Source organism: Astyanax mexicanus, chromosome 5, assembly GCF_023375975.1.
Source record: "Astyanax mexicanus isolate ESR-SI-001 chromosome 5, AstMex3_surface, whole genome shotgun sequence".
In the NCBI taxonomy this organism is placed as follows: Eukaryota; Metazoa; Chordata; class Actinopteri; order Characiformes; family Acestrorhamphidae; genus Astyanax; species Astyanax mexicanus.
In genome coordinates, this window is record NC_064412.1 from 3,200,545 (window position 1) to 3,221,762 (window position 21,218).

The 21,218-nt window shown below is 41.0% G+C and overlaps 1 protein-coding gene across 1 annotated transcript in view; it reads left to right on the plus strand.

Annotated features, from left to right (window-relative positions):
• lrrn1 (leucine rich repeat neuronal 1) overlaps positions 1-13,816 on the plus strand; it is a 28,286-nt gene extending 14,470 nt beyond the window's left edge. The window contains exon 2 of the mRNA XM_007239278.4: positions 9,774-13,816. Coding sequence (XP_007239340.3) covers positions 10,049-12,211 — 2,163 coding nt within the window. The 5' untranslated portion in view covers positions 9,774-10,048 and the 3' untranslated portion in view covers positions 12,212-13,816. The remainder of the gene's footprint in view (positions 1-9,773) is intronic.
• The last annotated feature ends 7,402 nt before the right edge of the window (positions 13,817-21,218 follow it).

The window sequence follows — 21,218 nt, forward strand, 5'->3', positions numbered from 1 at the left end:
TTGGCATCATGTTCTCCTCCACCAGTCTTACACACTGCTTTTGGATAACTTTATGCTGCTTTACTCCTGCTGCAAAAATTCAAGCAGTTCAGTTTGGTGGTTTGATGGTTTGTGATCATCCATCTTCCTCTTGATTATATTCCAGAGCTTTTTAATTTGGTAAAATCAAAGAAACTCATCATTTTTAAGTGCTCTCTTATTTTATTGCCAGAGCTGTATTTTGTTTATTGAATCTCAAACCCTCTTTCAGTAAATATACATTACCAGTCAAAAGTTTGGACACACCGCTTCTCATTTAATGTGTTTTATTTCTTTTTTTTTCATATTATAAACTTAATATTAAAGACAATATTAAAGCTATACAGAAACACTTTGAGAGTGTGCGCATTTATAGCGCAGAAAAACGGGCCAAAGAGTCTAAAAGCGGAGAGAGTGCGCATTTCTAGCGCAAAAAACAGGCCAAAGAGTCTAAAAGCGGAGAGTGTGCGAATTTGTAGCGCAGAAAAATGGGCCAAAGAGTCTAAAAGCGGAGAGAGTGCGCATTTCTAGCGCAGAAAAACGGGCCAAAGAGTCTAAAAGCGGAGAGAGTGCGCATTTCTAGCGCAAAAAACAGGCCAAAGAGTCTAAAAGCGGAGAGTGTGCGAATTTGTAGCGCAGAAAAATGGGCCAAAGAGTCTAAAAGCGGAGAGAGTGCGCATTTCTAGCGCAAAAAAACGGGCCAAAGAGTCTAAAAGCGGAGAGGGTGCGCATTTCTAGCGCAAAAATGGGCCAAAGAGTCTAAAAGCGGAGAGGGTGCGCATTTCTAGCGCAAAAAAACGGGCCAAAGAGTCTAAAAGCGGAGAGAGTGCGCATTTCTAGCGCAAAAAAACGGGCCAAAGAGTCTAAAAGCGGAGAGGGTGCGCATTTCTAGCGCAAAAATGGGCCAAAGAGTCTAAAAGCGGAGAGGGTGCGCATTTCTAGCGCAAAAACGGGCCAAAGAGTCTAAAAGCGGAGAGGGTGCGCATTTCTAGCGCAGAAAAACAGGGCAAAGAGTCTAAAAGTTGTCGTAATTAAGGAGTTTAATATTAAGAGACATCATGAAATTAAACATCAATTTGAAAAATCTTAGTTTACACAACACTGTCAAAAATAAAGAGAATTAGTCAAGTAAAATGGTGTGTAAATGAAATAATCAGGAAAAATGTATTAATTAAAGTGGTATATTTCATTATTTGTTTTATTATAGAGTCTGTGGCCCGTGACTTCAAATATATTTCTGTTTCTGCCCCCAACAAAAAGTGCTGACAAATGAACATAATAGAAGGGTTAAATAAAAATAGATTTATTCAAATTATTTTCATTCTTTTCCATTTTTAAGTAACATCTGCAGCCTGAACTCTGTAAAACACGGTTGTTTATTTCCTAAAATGCAGCGCTTCTTAAAATGCGACGCTTTAAATCCTCCAGGCCTCCAGCTTTAGCGCTCGTGCTGCTCGTGTGATTGAGTCAGCGTTAGCTCCATATGGGCCAGCAGATGCCCTGCTCACCATTCAGGTGCTCGCTCTGTTTAAGACGCGATAACGCCACGGCTATTTCTGAGTCTTTAGCCTGAAATGGAGGCATGTTTTCTCCCTGCATGCTTTCATTCAGAAGATCAAAATATCCCTGCAGAGTTCCTGTAGCCTCAGAAATGTAGGACAAGACAAGACAGCCTGCTGAAGATGCACTCTTTATCCTCAGCGTTTGACTTTATGGCATTTTTGTATTTAGCCAGCAAATTTCTTTATGTTTTGTTATGGATGCATATTAAGAAATGAGACAATAGAAGAACAGAATAAGTGCTTTTTCATGCAGCAGAACAGATGTATCTGCTCGTACGTTTTTGTGCCTATATTACACTTTTTTTTTTGCTTAAAAGTCTCTTTCCGCTAAAATCCACTTTTTTATTGTTCTTTGTGAAATGTTATAGGTCTCTCTGAGTTTTTATGCATGCTGTATTTTAGGGCTGCAGCTATCGATTATTTTAGTAATCGAGCACTCTACTAAAAAATCGATTCAATTAATCGAGTAATCGGATAAAACATAAAATAAGAGATTTTATAAAATAACAAATTTCACCAAATAATAAATGACCAATTGGTTTAATTATTCATTTATTTTTTATTCATAACATACATTTCCACATTGCAAACACAAAAAGAAATAAATAAACACAAAATAGACACAATGGACATTCCAGGATTTTGGTACATTTCAGAGATGGTCACTTCTGAAAATTTGATCTTCAATTTAATCATTTTTAGTCATATATTTATTAAATACAGGTAATAGACTATCAAAAAGTTTGATTCGTCAAGCTCAGGTATCAAAGCAGTTTTTTAAATTAGAATATGCAATATATTTGGTAATTTACAGTAACAGGGTTGCGAGTAACAGGGTTGCAAATCTAGGCTAAGTTGTGGTTTACCCCAGGAACAGATGCTAACTGTAAAATGTAGCTATGTATACAAGATCAAGGACAAACATGGTTATATAAGTATATAAAGTAAATTTTGACTCTACTCATTATTAGTCTTACAATATGAGTAACAGGGTTGAGTTCACTGAGTGACACACACAACTTGGACAAAAACATATTTGGAAAAAAAAAGTTGAAAATTTTTAGAGCACTTACTCTTGGTCTTGCCATGTGGGCAGAAAATGTCCTTGTGATGTCACTTCCTTTGTGCCAGTAGACAAATAGGGAGGGAGCAGGTAGGCGTTTTCTGCTGCAGTGCTCTTAGCCAAACAGAAGATATGTATTTGCATCTATGAATATTCATGAGCAAGAGCCAAAACCTGTCTTTCTTCAGAGACCACTAATCCAGTGAACTAAAGCAAGGCTATACAGAAACACCACAAAACAGCTCACAACTAGACATTTTAAAATGAATTGAAAAACGATAGAATGAGACCTTTAAAGATAAGAAGTGTTTGCACTGTTTATTGTTTAAATATTTTCATTTTATCTGTTTCTACTCTTCCTCTTTTCTCTTGATCAGCTTCTTCAGCATCACAAATTACTTTAAACTAGAGGCAAATTAACGGAGAGAAGAAACTAAAGCGTTTAACTCTCAGTAAATCAACAGCAGTATATTCTACTAACTGGTTTGGATTTAATCAATATTTCTTTCTAACGGACCATTAAACCTGAATCTGTCTCCACTTTTGCAGTTTTAAACTGCTGTTCCAGTCTCTTCCGTATTTTCCACAGTGTTACACCCATAGTATATCGTATATAATAGTTGAATCGCATAAACACTGATATTTTCTTTTCTCCTTGTTCTCTGATCCATTTGATCTGCCTTGTTGAGCTTGTTATACAACATTAACAAAAGCAAATAGCTGGAAAAGTGTGCAGGGTTTTTTTAAGGCATTCAGAGGTGCACTTGTTTGTGTGCTTTGGGTCATTGTCCTGTTGCAGAACCCAAGTACACCTGAGCTTGAGGTCACAAACAGATGGCCGAATTCTAATTATCCTTCAGGATTTTCTGGTGAACAGCAGAATCCCTGCTTCCATCTATTACAGCTATTAAGTTATCCAGCAGCCCCAGACCATGATACTACCACACTACCACCACCATGTTTAACTACGTTCAGTATGATTCAGTCCTTTTTCTGAAATTATCTGTTAATTTATAGTTTCACGTCAGATATAACGGGACACACACCTTCCAAAAAGTTCCACTTTTGTCTGTTTTTTTTTTTATCTTGGAATTCTCCCATGGAGACCCAGATTTTCCCCCAGTCTCTTTCTTATTATTGAATCATTAACACTGACCTTAACTGAGAAAAGTGATATCCTGCAGTTCTTTAAATCGTTAAATGTTGTTCTGGGTTCTTTTGGGACCTCCTGGATGAGTTGTCCATGCCCTTTTAGAGCAATTTCAATCAGCTGGTCACACCTGGAAAGGTTTCTGACTGTCATATGTTTTCTAAATCAATCTTTTTCAGGCTGATAGATGATCAATGACTTGATGATATTTTATTTCCTTTCCTGAGAACCCAATGTGCTTAAAAAAAACAACCATAGACAGAAGGTACAGTGCATAAGAACAAGCAGGCATACAAGCACCTACACGTAACAAATAAAAGACGTGTGCAAGTATTAAAAAAAGAAATGATGAGGAATAAGGTATCCAAGTAAAAGTGTATTAAAAGCAATAAGCTTCCCTAAAAAGATGTGTTTTAAGTAAAGATTTAAGGGGAGCCAAGTGGTCCAGTGGTCTAAAGCGAAAATTTGAACCCCCGCTCATGCAGCTTTGCCATCAAGCTGCCGGTGCAATTGGCCCTGCTCCCTCCGGGTGATGTCTGTAGCACAGTGCATCTGTGAGCTGATGTATGCGCTGTGATGCTACTCGGTAATGCTGCATCAATAATAATAAGCAATAATAATATTTTGTTATATTTTTCGAAGAATAACTGAAACATACTTAAATGTGATATATCATGACATACATCGTTATCGTGAAAAATTCCATATCGTGATATATAATTTTCCCCATATCGCCCAGCACTAGTGGATGGAATAAGATATAGCGGGACAAAACTGTGGAATGAGTTTAACCATTTGGCAAAAAAAAGTTCATCTGTAAAACATTATAAACAATGTTTAAAAGATCATTTGATTAATGTTTTGTGATCACTATTTATTTTTTTTTGTTATATATTTGGAATGTGATATTCTTCTGTTACAATCATTAGAATAGATTTTTTTTTTATATATTATTAAGGTAGAGGCTTTATTTAGGCCCATGTTAGGTTTTTTGCCTTTACCTACACTGTATTTTATAGCTATTTGCAGTATGTGTATGTTGTTGTTTTTTTTTTGTTTGTGCAAAAATAAAAGATAAAAAATAATTAGCGCAAATGTAAATCTGGGTGTCGTCTGCATAAAGGCGATAGCTCAGTCCACGCTGTCCGATAATGTAACCAAGTGGAAGCAAATAGGTGCTACACAAAAGTGGTCTAAGTACAGAACCTTGCAGAACACCACAGACAGGACTGGTACAGGTGGACTGTGTCTTGTTAACTCTTAATTACTGTTGTCTATTACACAGATAGGACTGAAACCAAGAGACAGTGCTGGACCAGTTACACCAATGAGGCTGTGCAAGCGCTCCAGCATAGTTTGGTGATGCACAGTATCAAATGCAGCTGTTAGATCAAGCAAAATGAGAATGCTTAGGCATCCAGAGTCAGCGTTTAGAAGCAGGTGACTCTGACAAGTGCCGTTTCTGTACTGTGATTCTTCCTAAAACCACATGTTTAAGTATTTTGCTCAGAAAGAGGAGATTCAAAATGGGCTAACTGTAGTTAGTTAGCAAATTAGCGTCAAGGCCAGGCTTTTTTAAAACAGGTGTAATGGAGCCAGTTTTTAGGATTGCAGGAATATAGCCAGTAGCTAGTGATTGGTTAACTATGGTGGTAATCGGTGGACAGATTTCTGTTTGATTTGGCATGATTCGAGTAGAGATGTTAGGATAGGGTCATTGCAACAGGTCATGGACCGCATGCCTTTTCTCATCTGTTTTTGAATTTATTCATCTAGAATGTTTTTTTAATGTTTTGTGGATTCATATTATGGATGCATATTAAAACAATAGACAATAGAAGAAAAGAAAATGTGCTTTTTAATGCACAAACAGATGTACCTGCTTGTACTTTTTTGTGCCTACATTACACCTTTTTTTTCTTAAACATAAAAAAGTGTTTGCACTTTTTATTGTTTAAATATTTCCCTTTTATCTGTTTCTACTCTTCCTCTTCTCACTAGACCAGCTTCTTCAGCATCACAAATTACCTTCAGGCCAGGATTTTTGTCAATGGTCTGTCTGACATTTAGACCACTAAATCCTGAGGATTTCTATTCAAGCTTTACATAAAAAGCTTTCATGTTTGATAAGGAACATTATTACTGAAAATCATAGCTGTAGTTGTAATAGTATAAAAATTGTAATATACTGTATAAAAAAGTATTTAAGTAAATCTGCTAATGTCAAAATATAATGGATTGCAGCATAATGTGTTGCTTTTTTAGATCTCTTAGCTGCTTTATTTTTTATTTTAAATGATTTCTTGATTCTACAGGTCTGGCAGTAATCAGTCCTGGTTGTGGCTCGTAGTGAAATTGAAAACATATTTCCCAAAAATGTAGTGAATCACATTTAATTCATTTCTTTTAACACAAGGCCAAGTTGGTTTGGATTGATTTTTTTTGCCTTAATAAGTTAAATCATCATTTAAAAAGTACTTTTTTATATTTACTCAGGTTATATTAGTCTGATATAAAGAATGTAAGCCTGACAAAAAAGCATATGGTGTATTTAATTTTATTTCTCCTAAAATTAATTATCCAATGTTTAAAGTCTTTATTTAATCGTAGTTTTATTTAAATAACAAGCAGTAAAATCTTTTTTATCCTTTACCAGACTAGACAAGCACGACCCATCATTAAGAATGCAGTAGCAGCAACATTTCTTACTTAAAAAATGATGAGTAAAATTTACTTTAAAAAAGTTTCTCAACTTTCTGCATTTGCTTATTTTAAGTAAATTTAATTTCAGATAAATTTAAGTAACTTCAACTCAGTTTTAAGACTTAAATGTTACAGAGTAAATAAGTGAACTGAACTTCAGTCAATCCTTTCTTTTAGTAAACTTTACTTCATTTATTTTTACTGAATCAATCCTTTCTTTTAGTAAACTTTACTTCATTTATTTTTACTGAATCAATCCTTTCTTTTAGTAAACTTTACTTCATTTATTTTTACTGAATCAATCCTTTCTTTTAGTAAACTTTACTTCATTTATTTTTACTGAATCAATCCTTTCTTTTAGTAAACTTTACTTCATTTCTGAATACAATATTACCTAATTACAATTTCTTAATTTATACAGTATTACTCAAATAATTTATGATGCATAATATATTATAATTCCTGAAATGTAATTATTTTTAGTTAAAACACACATATTACACTGTCTCAATACATGGATGGCATGTAACACATTATTTTTAGTATATTAAAGTATACTAGTATTTAGTAAACTAAGAATAATGTATTACATGTCGTCCGTGTGTTGAGACAGTGAGACTTGGTCTGTTTACAAAATAAATGTTTGAGATTATGTAAATATTTGAATGTGTGTTTTAACTAAAAATATTTAAATTTTAGTAATATTGTATGAATTAAGTAATTGTAATTAGGTAATATTGTATGCAGAAATGAAGTAAAGTTTACTAAAAGAAAGGATTGATTCAGTAAAAATAAATGAAGTAAAGTTTACTAAAAGAAAGGATTGATTCAGTAAAAATAAATGAAGTAAAGTTTACTAAAAGAAAGGATTAATTCAGTAAAAATAAATGAAGTAAAGTTTACTAAAAGAAAGGATTGATTCAGTAAAAATAAATGAAGTAAAGTTTACTAAAAGAAAGGATTGATTCAGTAAAAATAAATGAAGTAAAGTTTACTAAAAGAAAGGATTGACTGAAGTTCAGTTCATTTATTTACTCTGTGTAACTCTATTAAAGTCTTGAAAGTTACTTAAAGTTAAAGTTAAAGTTGAAGTTACTTAAATGTATCTGAAATTAAATTTACTTAAAAAAGGAAATACTTTAAAATTTACTTTAAAAAATTACAGTAAATTTTACGCATCGTTTTTTTTTCCGTGTACGTAAGTGTATGTAATGATGCTTGGAGAAGCTAATGATCTGCTCTTCATGAGCTCAGAGGAAAGATGGAAGTGCTCAATCGAATTTGATCTCCTTCCAAGCTCTGCCTCTTCTGTGGGAGCGCTCTGTGTTTCTTCTGCATAGTAATCGTCTGATTTAGCATTTCTTTTGTGGCTTCAGTGCATGATGACCATGCACGTTTTGGAGTGATGATTAATCACTGTTTTAATTCGAGATCATTAATTTGAGCTAATGAATGTGCTTTTTTTAAATGTTGTTTTATGGCAGAAAAAAACTAAAACAAAATGCCCATTATATCAGAAAAGAAAAACTAAGAGTATTTATGGTCAAAATACTTACCGGCCCCTACAGGTACTTTAACTGTACCTATAAATAAAGTACAACCAGAAAAAAAGAGGAACAACTATGTATCTTTCTGAAACTTATACTTTTCCAACACTTATGGTGTAACTGTTTCTTTATATACTATACAAAATACTTATGGGGTCCTACTCGTACTTAAATGTAGGTACAAATAAATCACAGGAGATCCTACAGTTTCCCTAAACCTGTGGTGCAATTTTCATATAAATGAATATATAATCATTTTTTCCTTTGTTTTCCCAATAATTTTACGAGTTTAAAAAAGAAGTTGAGATTTATTTATTTGATTTATGCTTTTAAAACCATCAAGGGTAGGAAAAAGTAGGAAGAAAACGTATAGTCTTTAATGTCAATACTAAAATACAATAATATTTATATATCTATAATCTATACACACAATCAGGAATACTGAGATTTTAAAGAAAATTTAATCATTAATTAATACACAGAAACCACAAGGTTTTATATTAATGGTTAATAAACCCACCTATCACCTAAGATTTGTACTGTTCTTACTCTGTAAGTACACAGTATTTACTCAGTAAATACTCAGAAACAACAGGGATTGTTGGGCTGTATTATGTAGTGTACAGTGTTTTACCATTCTTACTCTATAATTACACAGTATTTACTCAGTAAATACTCAGAAACAACAGGGAGTGTTGGGCTGTATTATGTAGTGTACAGTGTTTTACCATTCTTACTCTATAATTACACAGTATTTACTCAGTAAATACTCAGAAACAACAGGGATTGTTGGGCTGTATTATGTAGTGTACAGTGTTTTACCATTCTTACTCTATAATTACACAGTATTTACTCAGTAAATACTCAGAAACAACAGGGATTGTCGGGCTGTATTATGTAGTGTACAGTGTTTTACTGTTATTACTCTGTAAGTACACAGTATTTACTCAGTAAATACTCAGAAACAACAGGGATTGTCGGGCTGTATTATGTAGTGTACAGTGTTTTACTGTTATTACTCTGTAAGTACACAGTATTTACTCAGTAAATACTCAGAAACAACAGGGAGTGTTGGGCTGTATTATGTAGTGTACAGTGTTTTACCATTCTTACTCTATAATTACACAGTATTTACTCAGTAAATACTCAGAAACAACAGGGAGTGTTGGGCTGTATTATGTAGTGTACAGTGTTTTACCATTCTTACTCTATAATTACACAGTATTTACTCAGTAAATACTCAGAAACAACAGGGATTGTTGGGCTGTATTATGTAGTGTACAGTGTTTTACCATTCTTACTCTATAATTACACAGTATTTACTCAGTAAATACTCAGAAACAACAGGGAGTGTTGGGCTGTATTATGTAGTGTACAGTGTTTTACCATTCTTACTCTATAATTACACAGTATTTACTCAGTAAATACTCAGAAACAACAGGGATTGTTGGGCTGTATTATGTAGTGTACAGTGTTTTACCATTCTTACTCTATAATTACACAGTATTTACTCAGTAAATACTCAGAAACAACAGGGATTGTTGGGCTGTATTATGTAGTGTACAGTGTTTTACTGTTCTTACTCTATAATTACACAGTATTTACTCTCTAAAACACAGGCTGTATTATAAAGCGTTACCATTTTATATTTTGGTATATTATGTATTTTTTATGTATGTTTTCTTTTTTGTCTGACACAAGTTCTTTTGTCTTTTGTTGCTTTTTTTCAGATCTATTCCGGAGTCCTGCGAGATATCAAACTGCAAACTGCAAGAGAGAGATTCAACCCCGTCCAACCCCATAGGATATCTGCTCCTTTGAACATCTCTGAAGTTCTTTGACTCCTTGCTGAAGTTCGAAGTTTTTTTTAGAGGATAAAAGGTTGAACCAGATACACTTCTGCTAAAACACTTGATGAAAATCTTACCACACTATCCCAGTTCTCTCTACTTCTCTGGGAATCCGGACCAGCTTGGATCTAAGAGGATAAATACTGACGGTGAAAATGTCTAGAGGGACTGCAGTCTGCGCTGAGCAGAGCCAGCCTTGCTTGTTTCTTCTGCTGGCAGCTCTTCTCGTCCTCACGCTGTCCTCCGCTGAAGCTACAGATTGCCCTCACCTTTGCGTTTGTGAAATCCGGCCTTGGTTCACGCCCCAGTCCACCTACAGGGAAGCTACGACTGTGGACTGCAATGACCTTCGCCTCACACGAATCCCTGGCAACCTCTCGAGCGACACTCAGGTCTTGCTTCTGCAGAGCAACTACATCGCCAAAACCAGCGAGGAACTGGAGCAGCTCCTCAACCTGACAGAGCTGGATCTTTCCCAGAACAACTTCAGCAACATCCATGACATCGGCCTGACCAACATGTCGCAGCTCACCACGCTCCACCTGGAGGAGAATCAGATCGTGGAGATGCCTGACTTCAGCCTGCAGGACCTCACCAATCTTCAGGAGCTCTACATCAACCACAATCAGATCAGCTTCATTGCGCCCAACGCGTTCGCCGGCTTGCGCAACCTGCTCAGGCTCCACCTGAACTCCAACAGGCTCAAGGCCATCGACAGCCGATGGTTCGATTCGACGCCCAACCTTGAGATTTTGATGATTGGGGAAAATCCTGTGGTTGGAATTCTGGATTTGAACTTTAAGCCTCTTGTGAACCTGAGAAGTTTGGTTCTGGCAGGGATGGAACTCACCGACATACCTGGGAATGCTTTTGTTGGACTGGACAATCTCGAGAGCCTGTCCTTCTACGATAATAAACTGGTGAGGGTGCCTCAAAACGCCCTGGAGAAACTGCCAAACCTGAAATTCCTGGATTTAAACAAGAACCCAGTGCACAAAATCCAGGGAGGAGACTTTAAAAACATGCTAAGGCTGAAGGAACTCGGCATCAACAATATGGGGGAGCTCGTCTCCATTGATCGCTTTGCGCTGGACAATCTCCCAGAGTTGACCAAACTGGAGGCCACCAACAACCCCAAGCTTTCCTACATTAGCAGATTATCGTTCCGTGATGTTCCATCTCTGGAGAGCCTCATGCTTAACAACAATGCTCTGAACTCGCTCTACCTGGCCACGGTTGAGTCCTTGCCTAACCTGCGGGAGATCAGCATCCACAGCAACCCACTGCGCTGCGACTGCGTCATCCAGTGGATGAGCTCCAATAAAACCACCATTCGCTTCATGGAGCCTCTTTCCATGTACTGCGCAATGCCGCCTGAGGTCAGAGGTCAACGCATGAGAGATGTTCTCTCCCACGAATCTGCTGAGCAGTGTCTGCCCATGATCTCCCACGACACCTTCCCCAACCACCTCAACCTGGACATAGGTATGACGGTAGACCTGGACTGCCGTGCAATGGCTGAACCCGAACCGGAGATATACTGGGTGACTCCTCTGGGTAACAAAGTCATGATGGACACTGTATCTGATAAGTACCGTCTGAGCAGTGCAGGAACCCTCCACATATCCAACATTCAGGTGGACGACTCCGGTCACTACACCTGCGTCGCTCAGAATACCGAAGGAGCCGACACCAGGGTGACCGCCATTCGCGTCAACGGTACTCTCCTGGACAGCACTCAGCTTATGAAGATCTACGTGAAGCACACCGAATCCCACTCGATACTGGTGTCCTGGAAGGTCAACTCCAACGTCATGACCTCCAACCTGAAGTGGTCTTCCGCCACCATGAAGATCGACAACCCCCACATCACCTACACGGCCAGAGTCCCCGTAGACGTCCACGAATACAACCTCACTCACCTCCAGCCTGCTACCGAGTACGAGGTTTGCCTCTCGGTCTCCAACATCCACCAGCAGACTCAAAAGTCTTGCGTCAACGTCACGACCAAGCACGCCACCTTCGCCGTGGAGATCTACGAACAAGGCACCAACACGGCCCTCGCCGCGGTCATGGGAACCATCCTGGCCATCATCAGTCTCGGTTCCATCACCGTCTACATCGCCAAGAGATGGAAGAGGAAGAACTACCACCATTCGCTCAAGAAGTACATGCAGAAAACCTCCTCCATTCCTCTCAACGAACTCTACCCGCCCCTCATCAACCTGTGGGAGGTGGACAGCGAGAAGGACAAAGACGGTTCCTCGGAACCCAAACCCAGCCAGGTGGACACCACGAGAAGTTACTACATGTGGTGAACCAGAACTGTTCTTTTAGAGCACAAAGACACATCTTTTGCTTATTTGTGCGAAGAAAGAAGTGGATTTTTTCTCTGCTTTGCTTTAATGGAAGCAACTATACGAACTGATATCTCAGACTTTTTAGTAGAGCGTATTGCCTTTCCCTGTTCTTTGACTCAACTTGGCAGCTTTGTTTAGTTTCTGAGACGTTAGTAGCTGTACTTTTTTCCCGTTCACTTTATTTTAACGGCACAGCATAGATATTGTCAAAGATTTTTCTTTTTTTGGGGTCGATTAATGCTGTAGCAGTAAGTTTGATCCAGTATTGATACGTCTTTGGCAGTATTCAATAGAGAATGCAGAGGTTTCTTTCTCTCTTTTGTAAAACAGTTTATCTGTTGTGCACTGAAATATATCTTAACAATTTTGTCCATGGACTCCAATGTAAGCTGACAAGGTGAGTTTAGACTTGATACACTGTCTATTGAATAATGTTAGCCAATGTTCTGTAATGTTGTATCAACTATAATTTTATTTTTGTTTCATCTTTTTATCTGACATTATGTTTGATTTAGAACTTAAAGGGACAGTTCAGCGTTTTGAAATATATTCCAGGTTTTCTATATATCCAGATCTAATGAATTCACTTTCTCATTTTCATAGCATTTTAACCTTTTCTCATACAGTTCGAGAGCCAATAGTTTAGTTGATATATTTAATTATTACATCATAAATCATTATGATTTATATGAGATTTTGAGATTAAATTATGTACACCATCATTGGTTCATCATGGGTGCCATTTGTGTCATACAGTTGTATATATGTATACAGCTCTGAAAAATAAGAGACCACTTAAGTTTCTCTGATTTTGCTATTTATAGGTTTATGTTTGATTAAAATGAACATTGTTGTTTTATTCTATAAACTACAGACAACATTTCTCCCAAATTTCAAATAAAAATATTGTCATTTAGAGCATTTATTTGTAGAAAATGAGAAATGGCTGAAATAACAAAAAAAAAAAAGACGCAGAGCTTAGAAATCAATATTTGGTGGAATAACCCTGGTTGGTTTTTAATCAAAAAAATTCAAGCAGTTCAGTTTGGTGGTTTGATGGTTTGTGATCATCCATCTTCCTCTTGATTATATTCCAGAGTTTTTTTCAATTTGGTAAAATCAAATAAACTCATCATTTTTAAGTGCTCTCTTATTTTTTTTCCAGATCTGTATGTATGTTCTGAATTTGTACACATCTATATTTAAACGCAATTACAAATTGAAACAAATACAATTTAAACATGAATCATTAATATTATATTAATATTAAAATAGTATGGTAATCTGACTCTGGATGAGCAGAAAAAATGGAATTATTGTCAAAATGTTGAACTGTTGCTTCAAGATTGCAGGTGAGAATTGTATACCAGCAATAGAAATGTGAATGTTTAACGATTAGATCAGTAGAAAATAATGCTTTTTTATTACTCAGATTTGTTTTTTTATTTGCTAGAATCAGTTATTGATCACTTGATTTGTCGTGATTTACACATGCAAAATATGTTGCATATTGAGGCGCAAACAAAAATAAAATACAGTTTTGTTCTGATATTTTTTATACAATGGTTTTCAACCAAAGTGTCATTTTTCCTGTTTATGTGCATCATGGTTTGGTTATCGCTGGAATTTGTTGGAAAGAACCAAATACAGTTGTATATTTTCTTGCCTATAATACTGAAATACAAGTAGGTTATGTTTGTACATCTTTAATATAAAAGCTGCATGTAAGTTTGAAGGGGGCTGATTACTATTCTTAAAAAAATAATAAATAAATAAATTACATTTAAAGGGAACAATAGTTATGCCTCATTTTAAATGGTGCTGTCTGTTTACAATAAAAAAAATATATATATATAAGAACTGAAAATTCGAGAATTGCTTATATATTTAAAGAATAATGAGATTTTTTTTACAGTATCGCCCAGCTCTAATAGACACTAGAGTAGTTTGAAGTTCCCAAAACATTTTCAATCTTTCGAAAAGTAGTTTGAATCCATTTCAGAAATCAAATACATATTATAGCCCCAAGTTTTCCTTGTATCTCTGATACACTCTAAGAAATATAAGTACAGATTTGTACTTAAAAGAGTATAAAGCTTGTCGCTGGGGCTGTACCTTATATTGAGGTACAAAAAAGTACCTTTCAGTGAAAGTCCTTTTTTGTACCCATGGTTTTTGTGGCAGTAAAGATCATAAAGATTATAAACATTATCATCAACTAAATATGGCTCAAAAACTTGATGATCCAAAATTGTCTGGCTTTCAAATAAAAAATGTGCAATTTAAATATATATTGTTCATTAGTACAGTGATACAGAATACTGAATGTACCCTTTGGCAGGTTAAATGGTACAAATTTGTACTTATTGCTGTTAGAAATGACTTTGTACTTCAGAGGGAACAAATCTGACCCCGTAAAGACCAATATTGTACCTTTGAGGGTACAATTATAAAGAGTGTACCTTCGAGTACAAAAAAGTACTCATATCGTACCTCTGTTTTTTAGAGTGTATGTGATTGGGAGTTCTAAGACAAAGTAATATTTTGGTAATATTTGAGAATTGGTAATATCAGGATCAAATAAGCCTTTAAGTCCGTAAGTTGTTAGCTGAATTGGTAATATTTGGGTGAAATAAGCATTTAAAGTTGTTAGCTGAATTGGTAATATTGGAGGCTGCAGCTATATACTATTGTGTAAGGGTTGGCACCCGGTCAAAGCCCCCTCCAGCCACCAGAGGGGGGCCTTGAGTAACACCGGCACCTAATCAAGCTTAACACAACGCACCTGTGTAAGTGCTATTTAAGCTCTGGGTTTCAGTCACACAGTGCTGGATCTTTGATGAATCTTTCAGAGTGAATCTATGCCGGTTTCCTGAGCTGTTTTCAACCTTTCCTGTCTGCTAAAGAGTTAGAGGCTCCAAACCCTTCTGACTCTCTTTCTCTAGTTCATTCTCCAGCTTCCTCTTTTCCTTTTCTTTGTCTGAGAGTTTGAGTGGCGTTCCCTCTCTCTCTCTCTCTCTCTCACTACTCTTAGAAGCTTCCCCACTTCCATGTTATGAAGGGGATCACTCCCTAAGAGTCTAAAACAGGGGTGTCCAAACTTTTTTTGTTGGGGGCCAGGAGGAGAAATATATTTGAAGTCACGGGCCACAGACTCTGTAATAAAACAAATAATGAAATATACCACTTTAAATAATACATTTTCCTGATTACTTTCATTTACACACCATTTTACTTGACCTACTATCTTTATCTATCATTGACAGTGTTGTGTAAACTAAGATTTTTCAAATTGATGTTTAATTTCATGATGTCTCTTAATATTAAACTCCTTAATTACGGCCACTTTTTGGACTTACAGGATTCTTTGGCCTGTTTTTCTGTGCTAGAAATGCGCACTCTCTCCGCTTTTAGACTCTTTGGCCCGTTTTTCTGCACTAGAAATGCGCACCCTCTCCACTTTTAGACTCTTTGCCCCGTTTTTCTGCACTAGAAATGTGCACTCTCTCCGCTTTTAGACTCTTTGGCCCGTTTTTCTGCGCTAGAAATGCGCACTCTCTCCGCTTTTAGACTCTTTGGCCCGTTTCTGACACCTAGCGTTCAAACTTTGAATCTCACAATATAAAAACCTGCTTAACAGCGGGCCAACATTCATTCTATTTCTAAAATACCTCGCGGGCCGCTCCAAAGAAGGAAACGGCCTGCGGGACGTAGTTTGGACACCCCTGGTCTAAAAGCACCTATAAACTTCGTAGTTTAGTTTGGGAAGGTTTCATTTACGTTTATCCCAGTTTATAAGGGGCAGCCAGTCTTCTCGAGTTGCTTTTCTCAGCCACTTCCCTATTTGTGTTCTATTGTGTTTTATTTTTGAGTTTACCTCCTTTGAGGTCTATTGTAATGCACTTGGTTTATTGTTTACTATCTGGTTCAGAGGGAGAGAGCCCAACCACTACAAGATCTCCTGTGTGGTTGTGAATTGAAGGCATTGAAAGGATCTAGGAAACCAATTTTGATTAATAAGATTAAAGCCCCATTTTTCTTTGGTAATCGCCTTGCGGGCAAATTATTAATCAGAGTAACTATTTTATGAATGATCTGAAATTATCTCTCTCTCTCTCTCTATATATATATATATATATATATATATATATATATATATATATATATATATATATATAATAGATCATTAAAGTGAATGAGATGTTACTTTTTGTGGAGTTTAAGTCTGAAAGTTGGTGGTTAATTATGAGCAGTGTGGTGGTGCACTGTCACAGTTAGTGTTTAGTAACACTAGCTCCTCCTACTTCTATATAAAGTGGAAGACAATACTGAATTACAAGCTATACGATCCAAAGGAAAGGACCTTAAATGTTATTGACCTTATTTTTGTAATGGGTTGGGGAGCAGTAGCTCTCCAGCCCAGAAGGTTGTAGGAACCAAGTGCAGAGCAGCAGATCTCAAAGCAGGTAAACCCAAGAAAAAGGGGAAAATAATAATAATAATAATAATAATAATAATAATAATAATAACAATTATAATAATAATAAGAATTAATATATAATCGTAAATATATATATATTAATATTATATAATAATATTTTATATATATATACACACAATTATTATTATTATTAAACCCCGCTCCACGCGGGGATCGAATTCAGGCTGTCGCGGTCGCAGCCCAGTGCTCTAACCGCTGCACCAGCGAGCGGATTGAGATGCGGCCGCTTTAAATCGCCTTTTAAAGAGCCTCCGCCGAAAGGGGCGGAGCCACGAAAACGGGCGGAGAGTAAAAACGGGTGGAAAACAAAACCTCACGCCTAGCGTGAGTGAAAGAGAAGGGGAGAATTGTAAACAAGGCTTGCCGTGGAAGCTACGGCTACCTCTTATGAGATGAGGTGAAGGATTAACTAAACAAAATGGCTTCCAAAGAAAACACACTGAACTGAGGTGCTTATGGATTAAATGCTGTTCCACCACAGAGGGGAGGAACAGCGGGAGAGAGTGTAGGTGAGCAAAACCGCTGCTACACACACACACACACACACACACGCACACACACAGGAGAGAGCACACAGCTCTATCTCCAGCAGACTCGAGAGAGGAAAGGGACAGAGGAAGATACTTCTGCGGGAGAGGCACGCCAGCGATGCTGATCAATGCTCTCTCCAAAGGGACAGCGGGAAAAGAAAGAGAAAAGAGCCGAGGCTCACTCGAAAAACGGGCATAGATTCGCTCTCACGAGCTTCAAAGATCCAGCGCCGAGTGGTTGGTTGGCGTTGCTTTTAAAGAGCTCAAAGCAGGTGTTGGTAATTAGCCAATCAACCCTCGGCGCTGGCCTGGCGCACCCTCCGATGCCCCGGAGGACGCCCCCGTCGGCCACCAGCCCTTACAGGACCCCCCCCTCGAGGGGCGGCACCCGACGGCCCTAAACCCGCCGCACGGTCCCGCCGAAAAGCCCTGACCAGTTCCGGGTCCAAGATGTGGCGAGCCGGTACCCAGGACCGCTCCTCCGGCCCGTACCCCTCCCAGTCCACCAGATACTGGAGGCCCCCGCGTACCCTACGGGAGTCCAGGAGCCGGCGGACGGTGTAGGCAGGGGCACCACCAATGGTACGGGGACCCGGGGGAGCAGCTGGACCCAAAGAACAGAGGTAGGGCTTAAGGCGGGACACGTGAAAGGTTGGGTGGACCCTTCTAAGGGCAGGTGGCAGGGCGAGCCGGTATGACACCGGATTGATCCGGCGAATGATTTTAAACGGCCCCACGTACCGTGGGGCCAGCTTGCGTGGAGTGCCACGCAATGGGAGGTCCTTGGCTGAGAGCCAGACTCGCTGGCCGACCCGAAACGAGGGGGCAGGCCGCCGCCTCCTGTCCGCATGGCGTTTTTGGGTCGCCCTGGCAGACAAGAGAGCAGCCCGGGCTCTTGCCCAAGCGCGGCGACAGCGTCTGACCATCTGGTCAGCCGAGGATATTCCCGTGGTAGTCTCCTGCCCAGGGAAAGCAGGCGGAGCATACCCAAACTGGCACTCGAAGGGCGACATCCCAAGAGACGAGTGCCAGAGTGTATTGTGGGCATACTCCGCCCACTTTAATTGGTCTGCCCAGGTTGATGGAGAGGAGGAAGCCAGACAGCGGAGGGTCCGTTCCAGGTCTTGGTTGACCCTCTCTGTCTGGCCATTTGACTGTGGGTGGAACCCCGAGGAAAGGCTAACCTCCGTCCCCAACAGGCGACAGAAGGCCCCCCAGAACCGGCTAGTGAAGTGCGCCCCACGGTCAGAAACTATGTCCGCAGGAATTCCGTGGATGCGGACAACCTGGTCGAGGACCACTTCGGCCGTTCCCTGTGCAGATGGTAGTTTGGGCATCGCCACAAACCGCCCGGCCTTGGAAAACCTGTCCACTATGACCAATATCACGGTGTTACCCCGAGATGGGGGCAACCCCGTGATAAAGTCCAGGGACAGGTGTGACCAGGGGCGCGAGGGAACGGCCAGAGGGTGCAGCAGACCTGAGGGCCTGGTTCTGGGGTCCTTTCCTCGAGCACATACTGCACAGGCAGCCACGTGGGAGCGTACCTCCCTCTCCATCTGAGGCCACCAAAACTGGCGCCGCAAGAACTCCAGCGTGCGCATCACCCCCGGATGCGCAACCTGGGGTGAGGCATGTCCCCAATCAAGTACCCGTTTCCTGAGGGGGACAGGTACATAGTCACGGCCCTGAGGGCCATTTCCAGGGCCCGGATCGGTCTCTTGGGCCCGCCTGATGGCGTCCAAGAGCCCCCACCGAAGGGGTGCCAGGATCCTGGCCGGTGGCACGATGGTGGAGGGCTCCCCTGGAAGAGGGAGGGGTTCCCACTGGCGAGAGAGGGCATCCGGTTTGACATTCTTTGACCCAGGACGGTATGACAAAGTGAAGTCAAACCGGGTGAAGAACAGCCCCCATCTGGCCTGGCGTGGGTTCAGGCGCTTGGCCTGCTGGATGTACGCCAGGTTTTTATGGTCCGTCCAGACCAGAAAGGGGTGTTCCGCCCCCTCAAGCCAGTGCCTCCACTCTTCCAGAGCAAGCTTCACGGCCAGGAGCTCTCTATCTCCCACGTCATACCTCTGCTCCGCAGGAGTTAGACGGTGGGAGTAGTAGGCACATGGGTGCAGTCGGCCGCCCAGCCCCGCCCGCTGGGACAAGACCGCACCCACGCCTACTTCGGAGGCATCCACCTCTACAACAAATGGAAGTCCGGGGTCTGGCAGTCGGAGAACTGGGGCCCTGGTCAACAGCCGTTTGATGGCATTGAATGCTTCCTGGGCCTCTGTGGACCAGCTGAACCGCCCCGCGGTCTTCCTCGTCAGGGCGGTTAATGGAGCTGCCACAGAGCTAAAATTCTTCACAAAGCGCCGGAAGAAGTTAGCGAAGCCCAGGAAGCGCTGGACCAGGCGCACCGAAGTGGGTTGAGGCCAGTTCTCGACTGCCTTGACCTTGGTGGGGTCCATGCGCAGAGTGTTATGTGACACAACGAAGCCCAGAAATGAGACAGTCTGCGCATGGAACTCGGACTTCTCCAATTTGATGTAGAGGTGGTTCTCCAGGAGTAGCTGGAGAACCCGCCGGACATGGGTAACGTGTTCGTCTACAGAGCGACTGTATATGAGAATGTCGTCTAAGTAAACGAACACGTACCGGTCCAACGCCTCCCGGAGGACCTCATTAATGTACCCCTGGAAGACGGCGGGGGCGTTCATCAACCCGAACGGCATAACCAGGTACTCATAGTGCCCAGATGGGGTGATGAACGCCGTCTTCCATTCGTCACCCGCCTTAATCCTGACCAGGTTATAGGCACTGCGCAGGTCCAGTTTGGTGAAAATGGTGGCCTGCTGCAGTGCCTCAAAGGCGGATGACATGAGGGGTAGGGGGTAACGGTTCTTCACCGTTATCTTATTGAGGCCTCTGTAGTCAATACAGGGCCTCAACCCGCCGTCCTTCTTCCCCACAAAAAAGAAACTAGCGCCGGCCGGGGAGGAAGAGGGTCGGATAAATCCTAGAGCGAGGGCCTCCTGGATGTATTCCTCCATCGACCGGCGCTCAGGACCAGATAGCGAAAACAACCTCCCCCTGGGAGGACTAGTCCCAGGGAGAAGGTCGATGGCCATGTCGCAGGGACGGTGGGGGGGCAGTATCTGAGCTTGCCGCTTACTGAAGACCTCCCAAATGTCATGGTAGTCAGTGGGTACCTGGGAGAGGTCCGGACAACTCAGATCAGGCTCCGTGCCTTTGGGAGTTTTGGGAGGCCGGAGGCAGGAAGACCGACAAGCTGGCCCCCATGTCAACACCGAGCGGGACAGCCAGTCAACGTGGGGGTTATGCCTCTGGAGCCAAGGGAACCCCAGAATCAGCTGCAAGTCGGGAGCGCTGATGATATATAGCGTGATCTTTTCTGAGTGGGACCCGACTCGCAGCGTGAGGGGGCGTGTTTGATGGGACACCACCCCTGGCTCCAGAGATCGCCCGTCGATCGCCGCAATGGGCATGGGCTCTTTTAGGGGAACCAGAGGCAAAGCAAGCCTCCTGGCCATGGCCGCGTCCAGGAAGTTGCCTGCCGCTCCCGAGTCCAGGAATGCTGGGAGGCGTACCTCAGAAGTCCCACAAACCAGTGTGGTATTGAGGAACACCCCCAGCATTCGAGGGGGCCCTCGCCGGTCCGCTAGGGGTCCCTCTCTCCCTAGCGGACATTGGTGTTTTGACCCCAACTCAGGACAGGTAGCGCGCTGGTGCCCTGAAACCCCGCAGTAAAGACATCTGCCTTCCCGCATGCGGGCTTCGCGCTCCCGCCTAGGCAGGCGGGTGTGTCCCAACTGCAGGGGCAAGACCCCGTGGTCTGGCGGGTTTTTGGTAGTTGCAGGTGCACCACCACCCGAGTGCTGACCACGAGGCCCCAGAGGGGGGGCTCCTGTACCCTGCACCTTAC